Raw genomic sequence first — 26,439 nt, 5'->3', positions numbered from 1 at the left:
TCTGGAGGGCTGCCCCATACCTACTGCAAGGACCTGTGCCTGCTTCAGCCAGGAGTCAGCTGAACAGTAGCTCAGAGCCCCCTTTCTTCAGGAACAGGCCAGACGTGTTCAAGGTTGCAGCATGCTCACATGCAGCACAGCAGCAGTACACTGATGCTCCTCAAATGTCTCTGAGAGTCCTCTGTCAGTCCTAGGAGAAACTTTCAGAACTCCCACAAGATTTCAAAGCATGGTCCAGAAACCGCTGCACAAACTGCTGCACCTGTTCGCTGCCCCAACAGATATGCAATTCCTCAAATCTGTCTCCAGCAATCCAAGTCTGTCTTCAGTGCTGGCAGTCATTCACTGAGGAATATTCATCTTACCATACCAAAAGATATTAAAATTCTTCAAACAAGCCTGACTATGCTGAAGTAGTTCCTTACTTATCCAGATGAAAAGTCCACCACAGTATCTTAAGATTTGAATTTAGTACTCAGTGGATTAGGAGAACTTTGAATTAAGTCCATGGCCGTACAGATCCTTGACTTCATGACTTGTAATAATGACAATAATACATACTGTATTAGCATAACAATGCATACGTTCCTGATAGTGGTAACTAGAAATCAGCTAGAAGTAAAAATCTGATTTCAAGCTGCCTGCATATTTTGAACTCACATCTAAAAAACTGAGAATAATCAATCTACTAATTTTGTATTTGTTATCTTCTAAGCTATGCTAACACTCACCAGCAGTGATGCTAAATAGCAGTGGAATATAGTAGAGTGACCTAAATTTGTCAAGCCAAGGAAGCTTGTCCTATTTCATAATTCCCACTTCAAAAGCTATGCTGTTACAGGAATGGGGTGATACAATAAATCAGGCTGAAAGAGACCTCAGAAGGTCTGTAGGCCAAAATCTAGTTCAAAGTAGGGTCAGGCATGAGGTGAGGCCAAGTTGCTCAGAGCTTTGCTGAGCTGGTTCTTAAAAATCTACACGAGAGCCTATATTCTTCTTGGGCAACTGATCCCACGCCTTACTGAGCCTGTTCTGGTCAGTTTGTCTTTATAAGCTTCTCCCTGCACCCAGCCTTACACTCAGGTTTTGTCTGACTGTCTCCCTTCTTCCCACCATGGGTTGCTGTGAAGAGCCTGGGCCCATCATCTCAGTACCCTCTGTGCCAGTGTCAGCAGGCTGCTCTTCTTTGCTCTCCTTCCAAAGCTATGCTGAAAGCCCAGCTCTGCCACCCTCCCCACACAGAGCCTGTGACCATTGTGGCAGCTCTCCACCAACGTCACAGGAATTTATCAGGTTCTCAGGGTGTCAGACTTGAGCACAGTATCCAGATGTGGTCTCATAACTACTGGGTACAGGGGATAATCACCACCTACTAATCGCCCACTTGCTTCGTTCCTATTAATGCATCCTGCTGTGATGTGTTAAAACCAACTCCCCCAGCTGATTTTCAACAGATCTGCTGTCCAAACCAGTCAGTCCCCAGCCTTGCATCATGGTCAAAGGTTCTTCCTGTGCTGGGGCTTATTCGTGGTGGGGCTTATGCCCCATGGGTGCTTACTCAACTTCATGAGGTGGTCCCATTTCCCCAGGATTCTAGGTGTCTTTATGCCAGCATGCTGACTGCCACTTTCCAAGTTCTGTTATCTGGGAACCTAAGTGAGTTCTCTGCCATCTCCTCCAGGTCACTGATAGAGGCATTAATCACAGTACATCCCAGGACACATCCCAGACAGTTCTTACCGGCCTTGAGGCAGAGTAGCCCTTGAACTCCTGCTCTCCGAGTCCACTCATACCTCCTGAGCCAAGAATTGCGCTATCTACAAGTGCAAGAGAACAAAAAACCCCCATGTTTTAGTATGAGCAGCCAGAATATTCATTCTCTGCCTCATCTAATTCAAATATGGCCTGGATTGAGACACTTTATGGATTACCACCTGGACCAGCCCAGGATGGAGTTCAGCTTGCAGCTTCTTACCATGCCAGGAATTACATCTTCGTCCACTATTGCATATTTAAATCTTTGACTGGCAAAATAATTTGGACCAATGCTTGTTCTGTATTTGTAACTGCCTGTTCCTCTCTTGACCTCTTGCTCCACCTCAGTAGGAAATCATCTAATCCTGCATCCTGACTGGGCAAAGGGCTCCCTCGGATACAAGCTCACTAAGTTGAGAGAATTGATGGCCCATTGTGAGAATCTAAACACATTGCCCATTTTCTTTCAGTAACGTGAATTTATAATGTTTCCCTTCAGCAGAGAGAGTGTTGTGTGACTTGGTCATCACATGACTGTCCATGCAGTGTTCAGTGAACTTACTCCTCTTTGTGGAGGACTGAAATACTTTTTTTTTTATTTATAGAGATACTCTCTCAGTAAGTCACCCAAACACTACCAATATCAAATCCACTGCATTACTTAAAAAGGTCATGTGAATCTCCTCTTTTTTTTTTTTTTTTTTTTCTGTGATATTCTCATAGGGTTTGAAAAGTATATTTACTCCCTTACTCCATTGCATCATTTTTCATTTATGAGTTTTCCTCTTGCAGAGCTCTGGCTCTCAGCCACAGCAGATCTCTACAAACAGGTACATGTTCCAGTGATGGGGGAATGAACCTTTGTTCTGATGGCCTGTTTTTTATCGCTGCTGTTCATCAAAGCCTTGTGGTTCCAGGAACATACAGAAATAGCAAAGAGCACCTGCTGATGACAAAGCAGGCAGAACTTAAGAAAAGGACTGACTAAAACTCCTAAAGATAAACTTGGTTTTCCTTAATTGTATTTGTGTCATTGGACACGACTAACACAAAGGAACAGTATAAAAGTAGAAGGAACATGGCAGAAACATCAAAAGAAACAGAAAGGTATAAAAGATACAAAAATCCCAAATACATAACAGGGTATGTGCTGATTATTTTATTTTTTTAGCACATGGCACTTTTCTTCTGGGGAGTTTTCCATGGCTACTGCCAATGTTTTACTGATCTCAGATGCTGCCTGTTGTGTAGAGCAACAGTGAACTCCACTCTTCCATGAGGACTTCTCCCTAGTTTTGTAGCCCTCCCCTTCATACTCACTATTTCCACAGCAGTCTGTACCATATGAGGAAAAGCAAGAACCAGGGTTCAAATAAGAAAAGCAATATACTATGCTTAAATATTGAAACCTTGTTTTCAAACCTTTTTCAGCACATTAAGAATGTAAATGTGTAAGAGGAAAAATAAAGAGGCACAACTCAACAGGCACTGGAGTTCTTACAAATAAACATTGCCACAGCTGTGCACAGAAGCCAAGACCATGGAACACCTGGGTTTTTCAGCACATACTCCTAATCTGACCTTTCTTACAAATGTACACATGACAAAACTGTTGCATTTCAGTTTCTGCTCTGTAGAAGATTATAATATCAGATGTTTCAGAAGACTAACAGCAAGAATGGCAGAAAGTAAGCAAATACACACATCTGCTACTTTAATAACAACGGTTCCTACATGGTGGTATTTCTCTCTGGCACGTGGGACAGGAGAGTTCCCCTTGCCATACACAAAGCTGCCATGTTCTGGATTCTTACTCCTCTCATACTCAGCATTTCAGCACCTCTCAGCTGCAGGAATGTGTTGATAGCAGACACCAAATGACAAAAAACCCAAGTAGAATGCTCATGTCTCTCAAAGTTCACCCACTGCATACACTAAATAATACTTTCTTCAAATGAATTGGTCTGCACTCCCATGAAAATGTTACACCCCTTTTAAGGCAGCTGGTAGTTTAGCAGTAGTTGGCTACTGCCTAGCACAGGAGAAAGTTCTCAAAAATCCCACCATGCTGTGTCATGTCAGGGAGCCAGATGACCCCCATGAGTTCACATGATGGAATTTGTGTGGTGAAATCCAGATTTGCAAGAGCATGGATGAGGCTGCACGCAGGTGTATGGGATAACCAGAATACAGTAGATCCTCAATGTTCCAGAAGTCACCTGAGTCGGGGCAGAAGCCACTCTGACCACTCACCTCTTAAAAGTATCTCCCAGAAGGCCTGGACACAGACTAACAGGCTGTTGTACAGTCACTGGCTAGAAATAGCAGAACACCTGGACAGAATGCCTGCAGGGGAAGTGAACAGCAGAAGGTGTCCAAAGGTCTGAATTTATGTGGTTTAAAAAAAACCCAAAACAATAAAACATTGAAATGCCTTTTGATATCAAAACCATGACAGACAAATTACACATAAAAGCAAAAGCCTCACAAGAAAAAGATTTAAAGATTTGAAGTAATTTCCTGGCAGAGATGAAACTCCCACTCCTTTTAAAATTAACACAACAGAAGAATGGAAAAATGTGGCTGAAAGACTAGAGAGAAGGATGTGAGGTTTAGTATCTCCCTATGTCTAGCAGAGGTAGTGGCTATCAGGAGCATCACATTAACAGGAACATGGAATCCAGAGATTCACACAGGAGATCCACTGTGAGAAGTCCTCCAGCTGTCTCAGTCATTCATCCCAGAAATTTTAACTGAGGAACACTTGGGCAATTTTTACCTTTATAACAAAATGGGACAATCCATCTACTTAAACAACTATTTAGAAGTCCTCATAAGTCTTGAAGTTAGATAGGATGGTGGGTCCTAAGCTACAGTACACTAAGGACTTTTTTCTTGCATAAACAGAAAGCAACACAAAATAAAACAATGTTCAATATCAAATAGTAGCACAGAAACTAAGATGACAAAGTCACAAGTTTTGAACATATTAATGAATTAAGCATGGATTTAAAGTGTTCTCATTTTACATCAAATATTTTACCTGAAGTAAGTATGATAACATTAAATGACAGCAATTCTGTGTCATGGCCATCTCTCACTTTACTATTTTGTTTAAATGCAAAAGTTGAAAACAGGAAATGAATGCTGACCAGATATTAAATAGCAGTTATAGAAAGATAAACAATAAAAGTAACTGAACAGCTTCAGATGAAAACAAAATTAATTTTTAGATCCTTGCAGAGATTAAATACTATCCCATGGAGAATGAGTGCAATATCCCATAGCCCACAGTCACACACTTGTCAGGATAGCACCCAAGTAAATAATCATTAAATGCTGCTGAAGTGATACATATTTCCTGAACGTCTCCTGTTCTTTCCATGACTACAAAAAATGGTTTGGCAAAACTTGATCTTCCCTACTGCAATAGTCTTCATTTTCTCTCACATTCCTACCAAAGATTTGTTTCTTCCCTAATACCAGGAGCAAGAAAAGAGTGAATCTCTCTGTATTATTCCTCCTTTTGACTTAAAAAACAAAGTGTATTTGGGAACACATAGTTGGCTACTTATGTTTCAGGGGAGTCCTTACTTGCCATTTCCCTGGATAACACAGGCCAGATTTTGGAAGACACCTTCCTAGTTTTGCTGAAGTACTAATACCTATAACCTTGGAAGGAGCTTGGTTCACCAGATGTTGGGAAAATGAGGTAACAAAACACAGCAGCATTTCAACTACTGCTACTTCTCTTGTGAATTACCAAACCTGTCCAAACCTTTTCCAATACACCCTGCAATCTGAGGACTGCTTTTGCTTTACAGCTCAATGCTTGTGAAACATGCAGCACAACAGCTGCATTTAGAAACAAAGATCATCTCGAGTTGGCAAGAAACCATAACGATCATCAGGTCAAACTCCCTGCTCCTCACAGGACTACCTAAAAATAAACTTAATTACAAGAACGTCATCCAGACACTCCTGAACTCTGTCAGTCTTGTTGCTGTGACTGCTTTCCTGAGGAAGCTTTTCAGTGACCAAGCACCCACTCAGCAAAGAGCCCATGTCACAAACAGAAAGAGTCAGAAGCCTGCCTGGCTGGGGCCCACTGAAAGGAATGAAAAGCAGCCAGTGACTGGGCACAGGACTCACACTGTCATGTTGAAGAGGACATCCATATGGGAAGGAAGGGGAGAATCATCCCAGGCTGCTAGGAAAGTACTGATATTACTAAGGAGGAGCAGATAGTCAGGGTTTCACAAAATGCTGCTGAGAAAAGAGGTCACATTGAAAGACTGAATGAGAGGCACTGTAGGAAACATCATTCCGAAGCTTAAATGCTGCTATCTGCAATGTGGACCTATGCAGGCTGCTGCTATTAGGCAGCTTTGAAAGCTCTTGTTTCCCAATGGCTTATACCTCAACCTCTTCTGCCCCAGTTTTAGTTCAGCACATAAATGAATGCTGCCCTACTTCCTACCTATGGAGGTTAGAATCCTCTTTTGCCAAACTATTCCAAATTCCTTACTAATGACATTTGCCCTCAGCAGTAGCCATTGCTCTCTTTCCACAAACACTCCTGGTATTAGTCTCAATTCTATGCACGTTCTTATACATTTTCCTCCAAATCAGAGAAAGCAACATATCCTCAGTTCTCCTCTCTTAAATAAATAATAATAATAGCATGATCACCAACTTAGTTTCCCCCCTCTCAGCTTTCATCTTGAGTAGGACACTCCTATCATAGATCATCTCATATCAAGAGACTGCATTCCTACCTCATTTATGTGTGATTCCCTACTCTTCACTGATCTCTCCTGCACCTTTCAAATCAATAATCCCCAATACCCCACTTATTAGTCAACCACACACTTGGCTCCACTGTTGTTTTTTCATCACCTAAACCATAGAGATTATAGCAGAAGATAATTAAACAATCATTTATTAATCTTTTGAAATCATCATTGAAGAAAGAGAGTAAATGCCTTTTGGGGAAAACACAAAGGCAGTTTCTACTGCCTTTCAGTGTCTTGCAGGTCAAAGACTCCAGAAAAATGGCAAAGCACATCATGCTCATGTAACATGTTACTGCATCTGTAGGTACGGCTATTAAAAATGCCCAACAAATGCCAACCCCCAAAAACCTCTTTGCTTAAAATGAACACCTTATTAGTTTATTAAATAAGGATTAAAAACTCTTCTCTTCTTCAAAATATCTTTAGTGTACAAGAATTTAATTTTGCCTGATAGAAATACACTACAAGGAACACAGGAACCTACAAGTTTAAAGTATATTTAGCAAAAAAACCAGTTGTTACAAACCAGACTATTTCAAGGTGCTGTGATCAAGAAGAAAGCTGCTTTATATTATCAGCTTGTCTTCCCAACATAGTAAAGAAAAAGCTTTTTAGGATAAGATTGTTTCATTCTAACACAATCTTCTACACTGTAACAGCAACTGAAGTTACCACTATTGATATTGCTACTAAGTTCTCATGTTCTCTTAGACTGCATTTCATAACTTGTGCAATTGTCTTCTACCTATAAAAAATAATGAAAAACAATACTGGCACAGTATTACAGAACATATGATCGGAAGCCATCAGCACACTGAATCTGTTCAGAGCCACTAACAAATCTGTGACCTGCAATTTCTTTTTTAATAACAAAATTACTTCCAAGTAGACAGGGACAGTGCTCAGTACCACTGCTTTGACTTGCAAAATACTGCATTTCTTTGTGTCTACATGTGTGAGGTAGGATACAAGTATGGGAAACACAGCTAGTCAAATCAAACACCTTATGTTATCCATCCTTCAAAGAACCCGTATGTTAAAGTAATTCCAGCATACTGCATCATTACTGATAGACTTATTTGCAGGGGTAGAAATCTGTATTTAGAGGCTTGCTTTCTTTCTTCTTACGTTGATATGATGCTGCTGTTTAAAAAAGAATATACAACATACATCTTCATTACAGAAATGAAAGTGCTACTAAAAACCACATCATGACTGTACTGAGGTACTAAAAAAATGCAAGCATGAAATGTTTTCCTACTGTACACACTGTACAAGACTATGTTTATCCTGCCCACACAAATACAGAGGCACTTGGGGACCATTGTGAAGAGACTGGATCTTTTAGACAGCAGAATCTGACGAATTTTAAAGCAAATTGGGTGGAAGTTTCTTGTCTGTATTTCTGTACCAATTGCCAACATTCAGCTTCTTACTTTTCCATGATCAACAAAATAGCAGAAGCTGTATTGTACGCAATGAGGGCATCCTGAAGATGTGGGACAAACCTACTGACACCTCAGGAAGTTTGCTTGTCTGTGGAAAAGAAATCACTTCAGCCAATGTTAGGATATTGCACCTAAATTAGTAAACATCTTTTGTAAAGGTAACATCCAACAAAGATGCAAAGACTGGAATGGCAATCTCTGACCACAACAGGAAAAAGAATGCATGCAGCTTCTTCTACTCCTCCTGATGGATGACTGGTCTTGGTCCAGTGAATTTTATCATTTTGGTCATTTTATAACCATCAGAGTAGCAGGATGGCCATCCAGAACTCATCTTAGTCATGTGTGTTTGCAGACACGAGCCTTGATCAAACACACTGCCATACCTGAATGTGTCTCTTTAAAAAAGTACTTGTAAAATATGTACTGCACCTGCTTGGATGAGGCAGAGATGTATCCATCTCTACACTATATATATTGAAACACAGGCAAGTCTGTAAAATTATTCCAGAATAATTTTCCACAAACTCAGAAATTTGCTTATTGCTGGTGTCCTGTTTTAAGGTCCTTGTATCCTCTGTGTGCACAACTGTGAGAATATTCCAACAACGTTCTTGGATTTGTACTTGTATTTGCACAGGATGACTGCATTTAAGAATTAACCCCACAGAGTGACAGGGATAAGTATGAATGATAAGTAAACTTGCAGGATGCAAAACCTACTGTGTGCATTCACAAAAGCAGACTTGGATAATCTGTCAAAACCTACACACGCAAAAAAAAGCAGCAAGAAAACCGCACACACCCCTCTCATGTTTGGTGGTGCCTTTTCTAGAGTATCAGATGACAAATGCTATGCCAGAATAATGTATTTAGGATTCAAGACTTAAGTTTTTTGCAAGTTACTCACAAACTGAGCATATTCATTTTTGGTGAAAATGTCTTTAATATTAGTATCTTTTTGTAAACTAATATTTTTGTTCACAGAGATCCAAATGTCAAAACAGCAAGTGTCAAAATATTTGAAAAGGGATTCAATTTTGCTAGAAAATAAAGTCAATTGGCAGAGTCAAGTATAGTTAATACAGGATTCTGATTATCTGAGGTGAAACAGGTATAGTCACATTAGAACTTTCAAACACTTTCATGTTTCCTCCCTATTAGTGGGTTAGCTAGCCCTAAATATTCATTATCTCAGTCTGTGACAGGTAAAAAACCACCATGCTTCTGGAATCAATGAATTATTTTTAAATACTAGTATAAAGATTAAAATCCCTGTTTGGATTTTGCACATGAACTACAGATCACTGAAAGTTTCCTGTTGCACTGCAGCAAAAAAAGGAAATGTAACAAAATATTTATTTGCTGCAAAGTACAGCAAGATACTTTGGTAATCTCACAAAAATGTCATACTGGAACTTGTTACAGTGAGTTCAATTTGATCTTTTAATGTAATACAGTACATTTTTATAAACTTAACATTATCATTGCAGAAGAGCATGCTAACTGAATGTTAGCAATTTATCTTTTATACATAATTATAATCTACTGTAGCTATGTACGCAGATCTCAAAATGTTAGTACATAAAATATTCATTTTCTTTATATGAGATGAGAATGAACTTAGAAGAGGTTTGAATACAAGGATGACATATTTGCTGTGCCTATTTCTCAAGAAATAATGATTTACACATTATTACCCAAGAAATAAGCATTTAAATTGCAAAACTATAGTTTAAATTTACAATAAACATTATGATCAGTAATGGTGCATCAATATTCCATGAAGTTTAACCTAACCATGTTTATGCACATAAAGCCTCAGGAGTCTGCAGCAGTTTCAGCATTACTTTTTCATATTTTTTTATAAAATTGACTTAAAGGTACATCTTCCATAAATGTTTTCAGTGCAATTCTGTCAAAGAGGAAAATACAAAGTTAGCTTTCAATCATTTTATACCATAAAAAGCCCTCAACAACTTGCATTTGCACTGCTGAAGCATAAGTAAGCCAGTTCTGTTGTGCCAACTATTTCAAGGTCAATTCACATCAACCATAAACTGCCTTTCTAGTCAGCATTTCCCCCACATCTATAGGTATAAAATTTGAAAAGCTGAATACTGGAAGAGGGGGGAAAGTTAAGATGAGGCAGAATAATCTAATTGTTTATAATACTTTTTCCTAGTGGTACCAAAAAAAATGAATAATGAAAAAAATTCTAAGGGTTACTTGTTTTATTAGTGACCTTACAGTTTGGAAATTGGTGGATTTGTGGTGTAGTATTATCCTTTCCTATAATCTTTACAGGTAACCTTGCAGCAATAACTTATTTATTGATGGATTATGTGAAAATGCTCCATTATTCAGTGAAATAAAATTTTCTTAGGTTAGAAATTTATTTTTCATGTGTTGTCAACTGTAGGGAACCAGAGGGAGAACAGCACCTGAAATTACGATGTGTGCTTGGCTAAGCAGAGTATAACAACTGATATATTTTGGTTCAAAGACAGTTTGTAAACTGTTAAACTGTATACAGGATACTGCTCTATGTATTTTGTTTCTTTTGTTTTTTTTTTTTTTTTTTTTTTTTACAGATTATAACTAAAAAAAAAAAAAAAAAAAACCAAAAAAAAGCCCCAACACAAACCAACCTCTCTATTGTAGCACAAAATAAAAATGAAGCTTCATTCAAATCTTGAATACTTTGACCATAATAATTGACAGCTGGTTATTCAACAAAAAACTTAGCTCTTCATACCAAAAAAATTTGGCTCAAAAATCAAAAACAAAACAGAAAGGTACAATAAACTCTCAATAAAAGGATCTCTCATGAGGCAACCTACCATATACTACTGCTAGATACGAGTTTCAAAAAAAAAACATTACATCCCATTTTCAGCACATTTTTCATAAACATGCAACTTCACTATAAAATACAAAACACTTGGCTCTCAAGAACAGCTTTATAAAGACACACTGCATCAATAAAATTTCTCTTTGTGATTAACTTTACATTGTAATAAGAACTGTATTTTCACTAATGTTTATATATCAGATTTCATATTATAACGTAGTAATAATTTGCTCTTTGTGAACATCATGTTCAGAAGGAAATATCTATACACATTAACATACTAGACTATTAAAAACTCAGTTACAGAATTTTATTGATACAGTAGATTAATAAAAACTGATAGGGGAAGATAAAATGGGTAGGGTATTCAGTACATTATTTAATAACACACTTTTAAAATTAAAGTATTTTAAATCCTTTTTGAATTTTCAATGCCACTACAAGTCCAGAAAAGTCTGGCGCCAATACTGAGGTGCGAAACAAAACTTCTTTCCAAATTTGCATGTCTTGTATTATTCTATCCAATATTGTTCAACTGTAAAAGAAAGTAATTTAGCACCTCTGATGATAGGTAGGTGCCTGAAGGTAAACACTAGGTTATATTCATGAAGGACACAAAGACTGTTTTTTCTTCTTCTTCTTCTCCTCGACAAATAGTGGCAAAAGAATGTGGCACTATTTGTTCAACTGACTTGTTTTTCACAGTTAAACGTCAACAAGAGTACAAATACGAACACTGACAGATATTGCTTGAGATCAATTTTCAACAAACTCTGTTCTTTTTTTAAATCAATCGATCCAATAAACAGTGGGGTACTGTCAGTTTAAAGCCGCAGATAAAAGCTATACAAGCACTTTATAAGTCAGAAACATTAAAAAAAGAACTATTTACAGTTTTCTTCTTTAGTTCATATGTCTACAAAGCCAGCGCACATTACACTTCACAAAAATCCACAGTTAATGATATCAACATGTGTGTGGCTAAAGCTTGTGACCTAGGGACTGCAAATGCAGGGGCAGTAAAATAGGTTTTGTCTTCTCTTCAGCAACCCCATTTGTGCACTAACAGCTTCATTCAGTCTCAAGCTTTATATTAAAAGCATTCTTCAAAGCTTTCACCTGGAAGGCTGGTAACTACATGCTCACTCATCGTCTTTCCCTTTTGGAAGTTCTGCGACGGACCTATTTGGAGAAAAGATATTTGAAACGTTTTTTACAGAAAAAAAAATGAAAAATTCAAGAACAAATACATTTTATAATGGAAAAATGCTCAGGCTTACTCAATGTTTGAGTATCCATATGCAGTGTCATTCATTATTCATTTGGTCACAAGTACAAGTCTCAGTCAATGACCAACTCCATTTACTGAGCCTGCATGCTTAATGGAATTCACAACAATGCAGTTTCCTTTCTCAGGGTTTTCATACCACCCTCAGATGCTCCAGTCACCAGATTTATCCGAAAGTGTGAAGGCATTCTCAGTTTTAGTGTGACTACTAACATTGCCAATGTATTTGTATGAAATAAAGATAAAAGTGAACTCATTTTAACATATGCTGGTAAGAGGAAGAGATAGTTTAGGATTCTGTTCCAAGACTCCATGCTTATTTTCCAGTACTATTCATTCTGTGTGTCTGTTTTGTATTGTAGGAGCTGCTGGGGGTCGCACGGTCGGGACAGATGGAGATGAGATATTTTTTGAAGCCAAGTCCTATAACTTGCAGTTTATTGCAAAGGGCGTGGGTGCAGGGCCCTGTTGCGAGCTGCCAGCCGCAGCTCAGAGCAGGCCCGAGAGAAGAGAGGCTTAAAGTGGAAGAGAGTTAAAGACAAAGGTTTAAGAGCGGAGAGCATGTGGAAAGGAGGGGGTGAAGAAGTGCAGAGGAGAAGACAAAGAGACAAAGAGAGAAAAGGGCACGAAGAAGAGCGGGACAAAAGGAGAGAGAGTGAGAAGAGATAAGAGAGCAAAGAGAGCGAAGTTCTCGTTACAATACAATAAATCATCTTCAGTGTTGAATATTCAGATTCTCATTGACCAATCTACTACAGCATGCATATCCTATAACATTTCTATACAACCTATAAGAATCACTACATTACTATACTGTGTTTACGTTTTAAACCCTAAATCTTATTCTTTGGGCCCCATCTGCCAAGCTGCAGGGCTTGCTCTGACTCTTAGGCTTGCTTGCTTGCAGAGGGAATTGTTTCTTCTAGGGGGGGATTACATTCAGCTGGTCACATCATTGTTTTTTAGCAACTAAGGCATCTCAAAGGTTGCTTTCATTTCAATCTCGCTTATAGTTTCTATATTCTCAAAATCTTTTGCCAGGCAGTCATATTTATAAGGCTTTCTTGTTTCATCCTCCCCAACATTGTATAAAGAAGCTTTATTCATTATTAAAATCTAGATGAGAAGAATTGCAGGAGTTACCTGGAAAATAATTCCCATGAGATGCTACACAATTCTGGCATACAGATAGGAAAGGCTACACAGGACAGAAACTTCAAGATACTTGATAAAAAATTGTATTTTCTAAGAAATGCAGATTCTCTAGGAAACTACAGTGCAGCTCCACTACACAACAGTGGCAGCTGACAACCACCCCATTCATTTTAAAGGAGGAAGGTTAAGTTCTAAAAACAAGAAATCATTCTAAGAAGAGAGGCCATTGTCTGATCACCAATACACAGAGAACACCACAAAGACTCACAAAGAAAAGCTCAGGCATTTCTCTTACATTGATTGTGGAAACTTCCTCTTCTTCCATTACTTCTTCCTGGGGAATATCATCACTGACAGGTGAACTGCTCTGAAACACATCCATCTCTTCACTGGATTCATTCTCTTTACTGGCTGCTTGTTTGGAACGCCCTGCACGGCTACAATGAGAAGAAGAATAAAGATCAGCTTCACAGCACCTGAACATCTACAATATGTATGTATAAACTGTATAACAGAGCAAACATTCTAGTTCACAAAAACAGCAACATTACCATTTCATGTTATATAATGCTGCTGTCTTTTACACCTGTCTAGTTCACCCATGCACAGAACTGAAGTGAAACTAGGAGGCTGGACAACACCATTTGAAAACAAAACTGTTCCACAATAGAGGCCCAGGAGCACAAAGCTGAACAATTTTGCCTCTACAGACGTGGCAGATTTTTCTTGTCAGTGCCATGATACAGGCCAAAATAGGTTGACACAACACTAACCAGTGAACAGGAAAAGCCAAACAGCCAGAGACTGAATATTGTTTGCTAGTTTTCTCTCTATTCAATTTCATGAACAGATGTACACTACTTCTCCAAGACTTCTTACACAACAAATCTGAATAATTGCATCTGTTTCTTCAGACCTAGAAGAACCCATATTACTACCCATGAAATTAACACCTAAAATGCAAATTGTCCAAGCTATTTAGGGATAACCAGTGTAACAATACCTTAATCAGGATAATCAAGAACAATCACTCAACAATTCCTTAAACTGTCTGTGTTGGTTATGGGATTTGTGCCACAAGCAGAAAGCACTCATTTGCTTAAAAGGAGAATTAGCCAACACTCCTTGCCTTTAAAAAAAGCCAGCTACAAATGTATCCAAAACTCCACAGTTGCACCTACAATACAGTAGCACAATTCAGAATCAAATCACTGAATCATTCCATTTACTGCAGGTGCAGTCTTGGTGCACCCAAAGTTGGTGACGTTTTGATTGAAATGAAACCAGAAACTCAGTTCAAGGCACACAACAGACAGACTTCCATCTCCAGTGGGGGCACAGATCCAAAACAATCGTACTCTGATGCTATCACATCATCAAAGTGGTAGGAATTTTCAACCCTGAGAACCAATAAAATTCAGACAAAATAAAATCTCTCAATTGCACAACAATAATAGTATTTCCAAACCAACCAACTTGCCATCCCTTAACAAAAATTAGCCCAACTCAAGTCCTCCAAGACTGGTAGAAGCAATGGAATTGAAAAGGAAGCAGAAGAATGATTCACAGGCTAGGTTCTTCCTTTCATATATCACAAAAATAAGCCTGTTCACATGTGCTAATTGGTAACCCAATTTGCTATCAGAAATAGGTTATACACTACCACCCACAGGATACATTATCACCTCATACACAAAATCCCAAATTCTTATGCCAAATCCACTCCCAAGGAGCACAGAAAGCTTTAAGCATTTGGTATAAATATATTTATCTTGCAGAACACAATGCTGGCTCAGTCTATCAACTTCCTTCAGTGAAAACTGATGTAGATGAGGGAGAAAGTCAATGCACTATGAATGCACTATGAAGACTGAGAAATGGCTACTGTCTCACCTTTTCCTTGCAGATTTGGAAAAAGAACAGTCAAAATATGAGTGGTCTGATAAAACAAACAAACACAACCCCATTTTTACTTTTTAAATTAAATCTAGAATAGATCCAACAACTTTGAACCCTGACAGCTGACAGGAACAATGTACATCCATGTGAATGAGAGCTATGCTGGTTACTGATTGTGGGTAGTGATATAGTTTACTGTCCGTTTAAAATGGAGTAAAGAAACACATCAACTTCACAGAGAAAAGTTATTTAAGTATTTAGTAAAAGGCATGTTTGACAAACACCACATAGCACATCACCCAACAATAACTTGTTGGTTTGTCTTCACTGCATGGCAGAAGCAGTTTCCAGCCCTTGTTCTACCTCACATGTGGTAGTGACTTCTGGAGTAAGCAGCCAGTATTGGTCCTGTGTTTCTGGTTACACAGTAAGGGAGAAGCACAGGTCTGACCTGAGGCAGGGAAACTGGAAAGGTCAGGATGGATTGCATGCAATATGCCAGATCATGTGATCCGGAGTGAGCCCAGAATTTGAAATGAGGGCATGAGCTTGTTCAGGCAAGGTTCTCCTGTAGGGAAGATCTGCTTTAAGGCAAGTCAGTACACTACACTTCCAGAGGAAGAGCAATGTGTAAGACAACAGAGATATTCAACAGTGTCAGACAGTAGATGTCCCCAAGTGGTGCCCCAAGGAATTTATATCAGGTTTTAGAAAAGTAAATATTCTCCATGAGTTGCAGTTTGATACAAGTGGTCAAATAACCCCTTGTGCACCTCTGCTTACATATAGTATCTATACATGTACAGAAAAGTACAGATACCTGTATTTTCCTATAGCAGGCACAAAAAAATAAAGCTAGCCAATGACAAGTTTACCTTCATTTGGGAATTTAATGCACTTCAGAATTTTCAGAAGCTACTACCCTTCACTGATCACAACACATCTTTTCCACATGAAAATTATTTAAGTGGATAGTAAGAAGGCCACAAATTAGAAAGTGAACGTTAATTTAAGGAGAATCAGCATAAACTTGATTCTCCACAATTCTGTTTCACCATAGTAACAATTTGATTCTTCCCTGCTATCTGAAACAAACAAGGCCACTTTCCTCTCCCCTAAGTCCTAATAAAGCCCTATCTTCAAGGCCTCTGTATGCTTTATTGACTTTTCTACCAAAAAAGCAACGCTACACACATGATACCTGAGCACATTAAAATTATTTACAGCCTCCTGCTCTGCTGCGAGATGCCCTAGGAGAAGCAGCTAAGAAAAAACATTTTAGAAATAACAATAGCAATTTATTTTCTTAACTGTCAACTACAGCATTCCAAAGTATTTTCAGTAAAGGCTTGCTTAGGGGCACAGAGGCATTATTTAATTTTCACTAAACACAAATTTAGAGGACTTACACTTTTTTTTGCTGTGCTGGTGGTGTTTGTGATGACCTTCCTCGTCTTTTCTGTGGCGTAGACTGTGCTGATTCAACTGTACTAGTTTCAGATGGTTCTGCTCTGTTTTGAGGAAGACCCAAATTGCAAAGCATCAAATTATAACTAATGTCCAAAGATAAAAAACACACAGCTTACAAGAAGATGGACTTACCTCTGCTGTGTTCTTTTTGATGTCCTGTTTTGCCTGCCTTTTGGTTTTTGTTCAATATTTTCAGTTTGCCTTTCTTCCTCCTCCTCCTCCTCTTCCACTGCAGCTGCTGGCGGTTGTTTTTTTTTGCTCCTTTTTGATGACTTTGCCACTGGTTCTTCCTTTGGTGCTGTCCCATTATTTGTTCTGGTAGGGCGTCCTCTTCTCCCTTTCTTTGGTGGACTGTTCTGTTCATCCTCACTTTCTACCACATCTTCTTTTAGCCTTTTTTCCTCTTGCCATTGTGTTTCATCAGCTTCTGATACAACTGCAGGTCTCTTCCTTCCCCGTTGACTACCTCTAAGCTTCTGCTCTTGACCCACTTTATTCAGGTCATCTATGCTTAACTTTTCTTCTGAATCTGTGATAGTGGCTTTCTTCCTTCCTCTAGGCTTCTCCATCTCTGACTGAAAAGGCAAGATTGCACCATTAAATTAAAAAATTAAACTGCCATATTAACAGTCACATGTAGAAGCTTCCTCCAACAAGACAGTCTTCAAAGTGCACAAGTTGTCTCAGATTGTTTACCTTATGCATTTCAAAAACACTAGCAAAAATATAAACACACACCTACGTATAAAATACCAGACAATGCAGAGAGATAATTTGAAAGGTGAGTAGTTAAAACCCTGAAGTGTGTAAGGCCTTCCTCATTTGTACCCTCTGCTGCGTCCAACACAGTAGGACAGAACATCCATAACTGCATTTCTATCTAACAGGAAAACATAAAGACAGAGAAGATGGGAATTGCCAACTTGTGCCTTCAGCTCTTGTTGTGAGCTGCAGGATGCTTATGCCTGGCTCCTGTGCCAGCACTGGCAAGGCACTAATACAGAAGACAGTGGGCAACCTGACTTTAGAGCCATAAAAGGAAGCACAGGAATTAGTGGTAGCTGCCAAGTCACTATTGTCAGAGCTGTACCAACATTTGCTCCGAGCAGCAAAACAACCCTTAAACACTCAAGCCTTAAAACAAACAGCTTGGATCAGAAGGGACCTCTGAAGATCATCTCATTTCAACCACCCTGCCATGGGCAGAGACACCTTTCACTAGACCAGGTTGTTCAAAGCCCCATCCAACCTGGCCCTGAACACCTCCAATGACAGGGCATCCACAACTCATCTGGGCAATCTGTTCCAGTGTTCCACCATCCTCACTGTAAACAATCCCTTTCTTATGTCCAATCTAAACCTCACCTCTTTCAGTTTAAGACTGCTCCCCCCTGTCTCATTACTACAGGACAAGTCAAAAGTCTCTCTCCATCTTTTTTACATGCCCCTGTCATATTGGAAGGCCGCAATAAGGTCTTCCCAGAGCCTTCTCTGCTTCAAGCTAAACAATCCTAAGTCTCCCAGCCTTTCCTCTTAGCAGAGGTGTTCCAGCCCTCTGATCACTCCAGTGGCATTTCTCTCTGGGTCTGCTCTAACAGATTCATGTCTGTCTTCTAATGGGGACCTACAGCTGGACACAGCACTCCAGATGAGTGTCCCAGGAGACATGAAGAATCCCCTTCTTGCCCCCACTGGCCAATCTCCTTTTGTTCAGCCCAGGACACAGTTGGCTTTTGGGCTGTGAGCACACATGGCTGGCTCACGTCTCATTTCTCACACATGACTGACCCTGAGAGTCCTCCTCTGCAGGGCTGCTCTCAATCCCTTCATCCCTCAGCCTATATGGCTACTGAGGATTGCCTGGAGCCAGGTGCAGGACGTTGTACTTGGAGCTCTTGAACCTCCTGATGTTCCCCTGGGCCCAATCCTCAAACCTGTCAAGGTTCCACTGGATGGCAGCCCTTTCCTCTAACATATCAACAAAGATAGAACCCCTTCTGAATCACAAGGTTTGAAAACATATTCATAGAAACTATTCCTTTTTCTCTCCATGCTCTAGTTCTCTAAAGAGCACAGTAAAGAGCCACAGACAGTGCAAAGATTTCAGTAAGCAGCTGCTAGGGCAATATTGCCCCAAGCAACCCTCAGAAAAGTAAAAGCAGAAAATATTACCTATCCACCATTTCATGGGTGACTCTTTCATTTCACATCATGAAATTATCCAAAAGTCCCAATATTTACACTATTTCTGTTTCATACCAATGTTTGTTTCATAGTAACATTACTGTATTTCAACACATTTATTAGTATTTACCTCGTTGAAATTTCATCTACATAAACAGAGATACATAATTTAAAACCTGAATGAAGATTTTTTTCCCTGTACATCTGCCTTATGACATAACATACAGGTCAGCTTACATATTCATTCATGTTTCCATTTTAACCAAAAACGTTTTTCAAGAAAAGCAGGAAGAAAATCTAGGAAGGATATGAAGGTAAAAAGGAAAAGAAATTGAAGGACAAAAAATTACCCTAGAAAAAAATAAGAAAAATGTTTGAACAATGATGACATCTCCTGTCAGTTCATTTCTTCAGTGACATTCTCGTTATTCCCCACTTTATTTGCTTTTGCAGATGCACATCTGTCACTGCAGCTCCTTTTAGCCAGTAAGTAACTGCTGCCAATTCTCAAAGTAAAATTTCTCCCTGGGGCTAAACAGTGTCCCACAGCCTTAGAACTAAGGTGTTAATCTGTTAATCTAAGGCGTTAATCTAGACAAATATCCTGAAGAGCAATACCTTTAGAACATGGACCTTCTGCTACGCAATGAAAATCCTGCTTCTCAGGTAATCCTTGCTGTAATCTGCTCCCCATCTCCAAAAAACCCAAAATGTATTCTGAATCCACCATCTTGAGCAACTTGCTTATAGATTTGAAGTGGAATGATCCTCTCAAAAGTATTCAAGACACTGACCTGTATTTGCTTTATCACTGAGCTTTCTCAGTAGTTACTATTTCAACTAATGCTTCTAAACATGAATTGCATGCCAGGACCTGTCTGGACTCTCAGACTTTAGGGTTTACAGAAGTGTTTTGTGGGGTTTTTTTTGACGAGAGATTCCAGATTTTTCTTATTTAGTTATAAATTGGTTTGCTTTTCCCATAGTATATTATAGTTACTTATACTTGAAGACAAGCAAAAGTTCAGGAATTTTTACTAGTCAGTAGCTTATGTCCCAACCAACCTAGAAAAATGCACCAGAATGACAAAATGAGAGAAAAGAGAAATGTCAGAGAGTGTAAAAAGAAATAAAGCAGCAGTGACATCAGATACAGGACATGTTTAATAAAGCCTAGAAAATCCAATTCTAGCAAATCTGATCTTATTACTTTCTCATGCATATCCCAAATACTACAAAATTTACAGACTGTCAACTGCTATTAAGGCACAAAGAAGTGAAACTTACTAGTGGTAAGGGAAATTCTTATTATTTTATCTGACCTGCTTTTAGAATTACAATACAATTATAGTTTTCTTCTGTGGTTTATTTTTCTGTATTCTGATACAGGTATAAATACTTTTTAAGGTAATATTTAGCCAGCTTGCAACTTCTTTTACATATTAAAGTACTACATCTGAGTGAGATGTTTTATATCCTCATTAGGAACCTTTCTTATTACTGAACTACATATAGATACATATATATATCTCCATTGGTAAGAATTAGTAAGGATACTACCACTCTGCAAAGCCTCTGTAACCTCAGGGACATGATTTCAAGGTGGACTTCATTCTTCCGAGTTAATGGCCGGATTGATGACCTTTAAAGGTCTTTTGCATCCTATATGACTCTATGAGAAACAGAACCTTTTTTTTCATTGTATTTTCATATCCAGCTCTAAACATATTTTCCAGTAGTTTAAAATATCAGCTCAGTTTCATGTTTCAACATATTTTTTAATTATCTCAAATATCATCACATGAATCTTAACAGCTCACCCTTACAAGATCAGAGTCGTCCCTTTTGTCAGTCTTCTTTCCTGGTAAGGGTGAAGCCAGTGTGAATTCTTCATTTTCACTGTGGTCCATTTCAGTACTGTCAAGCCTAGGATGAATAAATATATATTTCCCTCATTGTTATAATACATTAGGTAATCATTAAAAAAATACTGAGGACAACAATTTTTATTAAAAAAATCTATTAATAAACCAAAAACAATTTGGCAGAAGGAACCTTTCACTGTGGGTACTATAGATATCAAGGGTCACAAGCCGCATCCTTTAAGTCTCAAGACAAATGTTTGGATCAAAATCACGTTCAATTTCCTTTTCTCACTGGGAAACATAAGCAGCCTTTTTAAACAGAAGAGTGTGAGTTGCAAGAGATTTGTTTGCATACAATTGCCTACACTTTCCTATAGCCATCAAAGATTCCCACAGACAGACCAGCCAAAGAACACACATCTTCCTATGGTGAGGTTTAGGCAATAAAACAGGAATTCAAATTTCCCTCTGCTTTTTGCAGCAGCAATTTCATTTTTATTTCAGTTTCTATAAATGCAATTGTGGACAATAATGTAAAACACCAAGACCCACAGATAAAAGGTATAATGCACAAAAGCCAATGCACAAGTCATTTAATTTCATCTGCAGAAGCAAGATTTTTAAATACCAGTGCATGCTTTTTAATGAAAAGAAATACGCTATGTGTGGAAATGAAAAGTGGTGCTGAAACACACAAACTCAACTCCCTGGCCTGGGCACTGCATAGCGAGTGAAAGATGTTCTGTCACTCCTACAGATGTACAATCTGTATTAACTGGGATGTAATGGGAAGCTTAGGTTTTATACATCCTCTCAAAAGATGCAAATCTGCCTGTACATATTCAGACAGACTAAACTGGAAATATCGTGCATCCTGAATCCTTCCCATCTCTTCTCTTTGTCTTTGGCATCTCCACCCAAAACATTAATCCCTTAAACTTCAGTGAACTGGGGAGATTGTGAAAATGACAGAACATGTTAGGCTGTGAGTGCAGCATTTTTTAAAATTTGATCTCAGATTTGTTTTGCTGGATACAGAGAAGAATCTGGAGTCCTAGAACCTGTCATTAGCCAGTAATACAGTGCAGCATGTGAACCTGCATGACATGTATGAAATAAGCCTTTCTGCAGACTTTCCAGTGGAGAAATATTTCTTGTAAAACACTGCACCACATTTAAAATTAATATTATATATTGAATAGTCACACCAGTACCAAATAAGAAGTCTTAAATTCAAACATAACATTTCCTAAGTCTTGAAAGAATGTGAAACAGTAGAAAAAATACAAATATTGGAGGCTATACAATCTCTCACTGTCCATGAAAAAAAACCAACTAGTGACAATATGACTTTCAGTTAAAAGAAAAAAAACGAACATAAGATACACAAACTGATGAATAACCTACAAAACTGGCACAAAATAAGCCATAATTTTAAAGACAGATAACTAGAAGATGACAGATAGCATTACAGTGCACTCACCTCTCCATAACTAAGCTAACCTAAAATCCAAAAATATTTGTCTGCAAAGTCCAGCAAAGTGCAGGACTCGAGGAGGAAGTCATGCAGGACCACTACAAAGGTCTAGCAGTCCTTCCTGGGTGGGATGTGTTTGTAGCATTACAGCCAGGTTACCAGGAACTGCAGCTGTGTGTACACACACACACACACCTGTGTACATATATACATGTGGGGGAATAAAGCAAAAAATCCCAACCCTGCCCTCAAAAAATTTAAAATACATGAGGCTTTCCTTTTCTCCTTCAGCCAGTTCTGGATGTAATTTGATTCTGCAGTTTGGGGGTTTTTTGTTTTGTTTTGGAGGTTTTTTTGTTATTTTTTTGTTCTTGTTTGTTTTTTGGTGGGTTTTTGTTTGGTGGGTTTTTGTTGTTTTGGGTTTTTGTAAGAAAATTTATTTCTGGAGTTAGAAAGCCATATTCATGGTTTCAGTTATACCAATGTGGTACTTAACTTTACTTCAATGTAAGATAAAAGAATTCTGTCTTTTACTTAGAAAACATTATAGAAGTATTCAAAGTTTCCATTACAAATATTTGAAATATCAAAGATCCTTTGTTGTCTACCAACCTCCCTTTGATCCTTCCCGGAGAGCTTGGATTTGAACTGCTGCTGGCATTGCTTACAGTTTCCATTCGTGAAGATTTGGATTGAGACTGCTTGCCTGCTGACGAAAGAGGCTTATTAACTGCTCCAAGAACATTGGCTGCTTTGGGCTGAAACCAAAAATATATTTCCTTTATTTTAAGCTACACGTTCAGATATTGTTAACATGTACTATGCTTAAAATAGTCACAGATTTCACTTTCTGCAATCATTATGTTAATTTTAACACAAAGTGATAAACATTTTTGTATGAAGGCTACAACAGACACCAGAAGGAAGCTGAGGGAGCTGCAATCAAAGAAGTAGCTGCCACCAAAGCTGGTATTCTTCCCTCTAGCCTTGGATTCTGTCCTCCTCTCATTGGAAGTGCTGCGTGCTCACTGCACCATGCAGTCAGGCACTGTGTCACTTTGTGTGCCATTTGCGTTCTGCTGATTTATCTACCTGAACCAGCTCCCCATCTGCATTAGAAAAGCACCTGGCCCAGCAAAGCAGAAATAGCAGCACAAGAGCCCTTTCAGCAAAGGAGACATTACTGGCAACCACGTTAGTCTCAACGGGGAATAAATGAGAATCTCAAGAGCCAAATACTGTGGAGAAAATTCTGATACTTCTTGCACAGATTTAAAAATGTTAGGCTTTTATTAAGTGCCACAATTTCCAGACACTGATGAGCTTCAGGTTATTAATTTAACTGGATTATCTTTCAGACCTGCCAACCGCCTCCAGCTCATACTAACTTTTGAGAGAGCTGAAAGAGTTCAATTATTCCTAAAGAGAATGCCAAACACCCATCTACAAAAATTTTGAGTTAAGACCATTCCCTGCATCTCTCATTATCCATCTTCTCCTTCAATATTAGATTCTAACTATGTCTGCAGTTAGTGACAGCTACAAAAAGTTCAACATGCATATCATATCAGCCTTGGGTGTTTCTTTTTTCAGAGCTACAGACCATGGAAGTTCTGGTTATACTTTTACAGCCAGAGGGAATTTTACACTTAGAAAGATTCATTCTGCACTGAGCACAAAAAAAATAGCATATGCTTTCCAAAAATAAACCTTAGAGAACTAAATCCAGCTTAACAATTTACTTCTATTAGTTTAGAACTAAATGTTAATCAGTGTATGCTGAAAGAGCTCAAAAGCAAAGAGATTTTCAAATTCACACCCAACTGGAGTTTCTGCTGAGGAGGGACTAAGAGGGCCTGCACAAAGAGCTCCTCCCTTCCACAGAATCTACACTCAAAGCCTTCCTGCCCTCATTGTTATCTGCTTATATCCACTCCACTAACATTCACCCAAGCCAGTCTTCCACTTGCAAAAATAAGACAACCCAGACCAACTTTCATTTCATGCTCCTCCCATGATAGTGAAGAAACTCCCATTACAAAGTGTCAAAACAACACAAGAAGAGCTAGAGTACTCAGCACTAGAAATTTAAATAATATAAAAATTAACTTAGGATTCAAAAGAATTTCAATGATTATCTATTCCAATCCATAGATGTTGACTTTCAATTTCTCAAAGAGAAATCTGCTTCTTTTCCTAGCTTGCACTCCTCCTTTATTATTACTATCTGACAGTTAATGCTTCATTAGTAAAGTTAAGAGTAATGAAGATTTCTTTCTCTCACAAGGTAACAAATTAATGTTCTTTGTCATCTGGAACAGGATGCATTAATCCAAATGAAAACCACAGTTTGTCACTTCCTTTACCAGATATTAATTTTATCCAAAAGAGTACCTGGGTTTATAGTTTTAGTGAAGAAAGAACACTGCCATTCAATAGAATGCATATTCTGAAGGAATAAATTAACAAAACTATAGAACAGTCAGTTATCTTATAAGGTACTGTAAAATGGTATTCAGCTTTGCCAAACATTAATGATGTGACTTTTAAAATTATTTCTGTTAGAGTTTTTCATAGCTGCCACTTTTCATGCAACATTGTAGTCTTCAGCAGTCTAAAAAGGTTAACTATTTTGTCAACTTGACAAATATTATGGGCTGTATTGGGGTGGTTTTGGACTCTCTCCTTCTAAAGGCAACAGGCTTTGCCCATTGTGGCCACCACCTAGTATAGACAGCAGCAGTTTTCCTTTTACCCATCTCCTTCTCTATACCTAGAAACAATTGGTTCTCTTAAACATAGTGATTAGTTAATTACATGCTAGTTTTCTTCAAAAAACAAAACAACCAAAAAACCCCACAAACAAAGAAAACAAAACTGTCACTCCAAAAACAAAGACAAACCAGAACACAAACATAGCAGTAAACCTCAACCCCCCATACCATACCTACCTTTCCAGGGGTGAAAAAAGACTTCATTTCCGGAGGAAGATAATTTTTGGTGTTACTGAAATTCTGTAAAAAAAGGGGGTGGGGGCAATTACAGCAATAATCAGCGAACAAGAGATAAACATTCTGGAGCTTGTACTGAAAGATTTAATTTACATCATTCATGCTTTTGATTTTTTAAACTAGAACAGTAATATGGGAGTAGGAGGGAAGAGAAATTGGTGTCTGCACATATATATATATTTATGAAAACATATACATACATACATTTTCAACACACATTTTCATGTAAGAGGGAGAAGTCTGAAGATACAAGAAATATTTAAGAAAAACAATTGTGAATTACAACTAGCAAATATTTAAACAGACTTATCTCAAGAAAAATTAAATGCCAAAATATACCTTGTCAGGTTGAGTAAAATATCTGGCTGGAAGTACAGGGTCTTTAGGGGATTCCAAACTGTATGTTGTACTCTTTGACATAATGATATTCATTGCTACATCACAGACTGTATATAGTTTCTGTAAATAATAAAATTTAAAAACCAGTTCATTGAAAATCTTGAAAAAAGACAGTGTATCTTTCATGCACAGGACCACAAGAAATCACAGTTCAAAAGCAATCATCTTAAATATTTAACACTAGCCTACATCTTAAACAGTGTCTCTAAGGATACTAAAATACAGATGGTAAAAGCAAAAGCATTGTGAGTCTAACAGTTGAAGACTGATGGTTTTCATGGTATTCCTGCACTTAAGAGTAATGCTTGCCATAGTTTCTAAGACAAAATTAATCAAATGAGCACACACATCCCACAAACCCACTCCCCCAAGCACATTTCTGTGGGAAAAGCAGAAAAGGGACAAATCTGGACATGATGTGATGCTAAAACCACAAAAAAAAAAAGGTTCGATACATGCACTACACAATACCAGAGATTTCTAATGTATTTTTCTTCCTCTATAAAATTTACTCTTGCACTTTGGAAATGAAATACTAAAAAGCACTTTAGTGGATGATCTAAATAGTAAATTTTATCGTTTGTATCTATTTAAACTTAGTGTTTAGTAATCTTACTGAGACAGAAACAGAATAACTGAAAACTATTACGACTCCCTTGCAAATGTGCAAGAATTACTGAAGCACAGGAAAATAACTGCTATCTAAACTAAAATAAATATAATGACTGCAGTAAATATCTTTTCATATGTACAATTCTATTGAAAGACATCTTCAAGTTGGTGTATAAACAAAAAGCAAGTCCTTCACATTACCAGGCCAGAATTAAATGCAAATTTC

General features: G+C 38.1%; 1 protein-coding gene across 3 annotated transcripts in view; it reads right to left on the bottom strand.

The window, feature by feature from the left end:
- Window positions 1–4,175: 4,175 nt before the first annotated feature.
- PDS5B (PDS5 cohesin associated factor B) overlaps window positions 4,176–26,439 on the bottom strand; it is a 106,932-nt gene continuing 84,668 nt past the window's right edge. The window contains exons 28-35 of one of the 3 annotated variants that reach the window (XM_063149145.1): window positions 25,542–25,661; window positions 25,143–25,205; window positions 22,804–22,949; window positions 20,670–20,775; window positions 16,798–17,240; window positions 16,605–16,706; window positions 13,592–13,733; window positions 4,176–12,035 (exon numbers count right to left, since the gene is read on the bottom strand). In XM_063149145.1, coding sequence (XP_063005215.1) covers window positions 12,000–12,035; window positions 13,592–13,733; window positions 16,605–16,706; window positions 16,798–17,240; window positions 20,670–20,775; window positions 22,804–22,949; window positions 25,143–25,205; window positions 25,542–25,661 — 1,158 coding nt within the window. In that variant the 3' untranslated portion in view covers window positions 4,176–11,999. The remainder of the gene's footprint in view (window positions 12,036–13,591; window positions 13,734–16,604; window positions 16,707–16,797; window positions 17,241–20,669; window positions 20,776–22,803; window positions 22,950–25,142; window positions 25,206–25,541; window positions 25,662–26,439) is intronic. The other 2 variants (XM_063149146.1, XM_063149147.1) reach the window with 2 other exon arrangements.

Source organism: Melospiza melodia, chromosome 2 (assembly GCF_035770615.1).
Source record: "Melospiza melodia melodia isolate bMelMel2 chromosome 2, bMelMel2.pri, whole genome shotgun sequence".
Classification (NCBI taxonomy): Eukaryota; Metazoa; Chordata; class Aves; order Passeriformes; family Passerellidae; genus Melospiza; species Melospiza melodia.
Note: the sequence above shows the minus strand (reverse complement) of the source record. Positions and strands in the feature narration are given on the sequence as shown.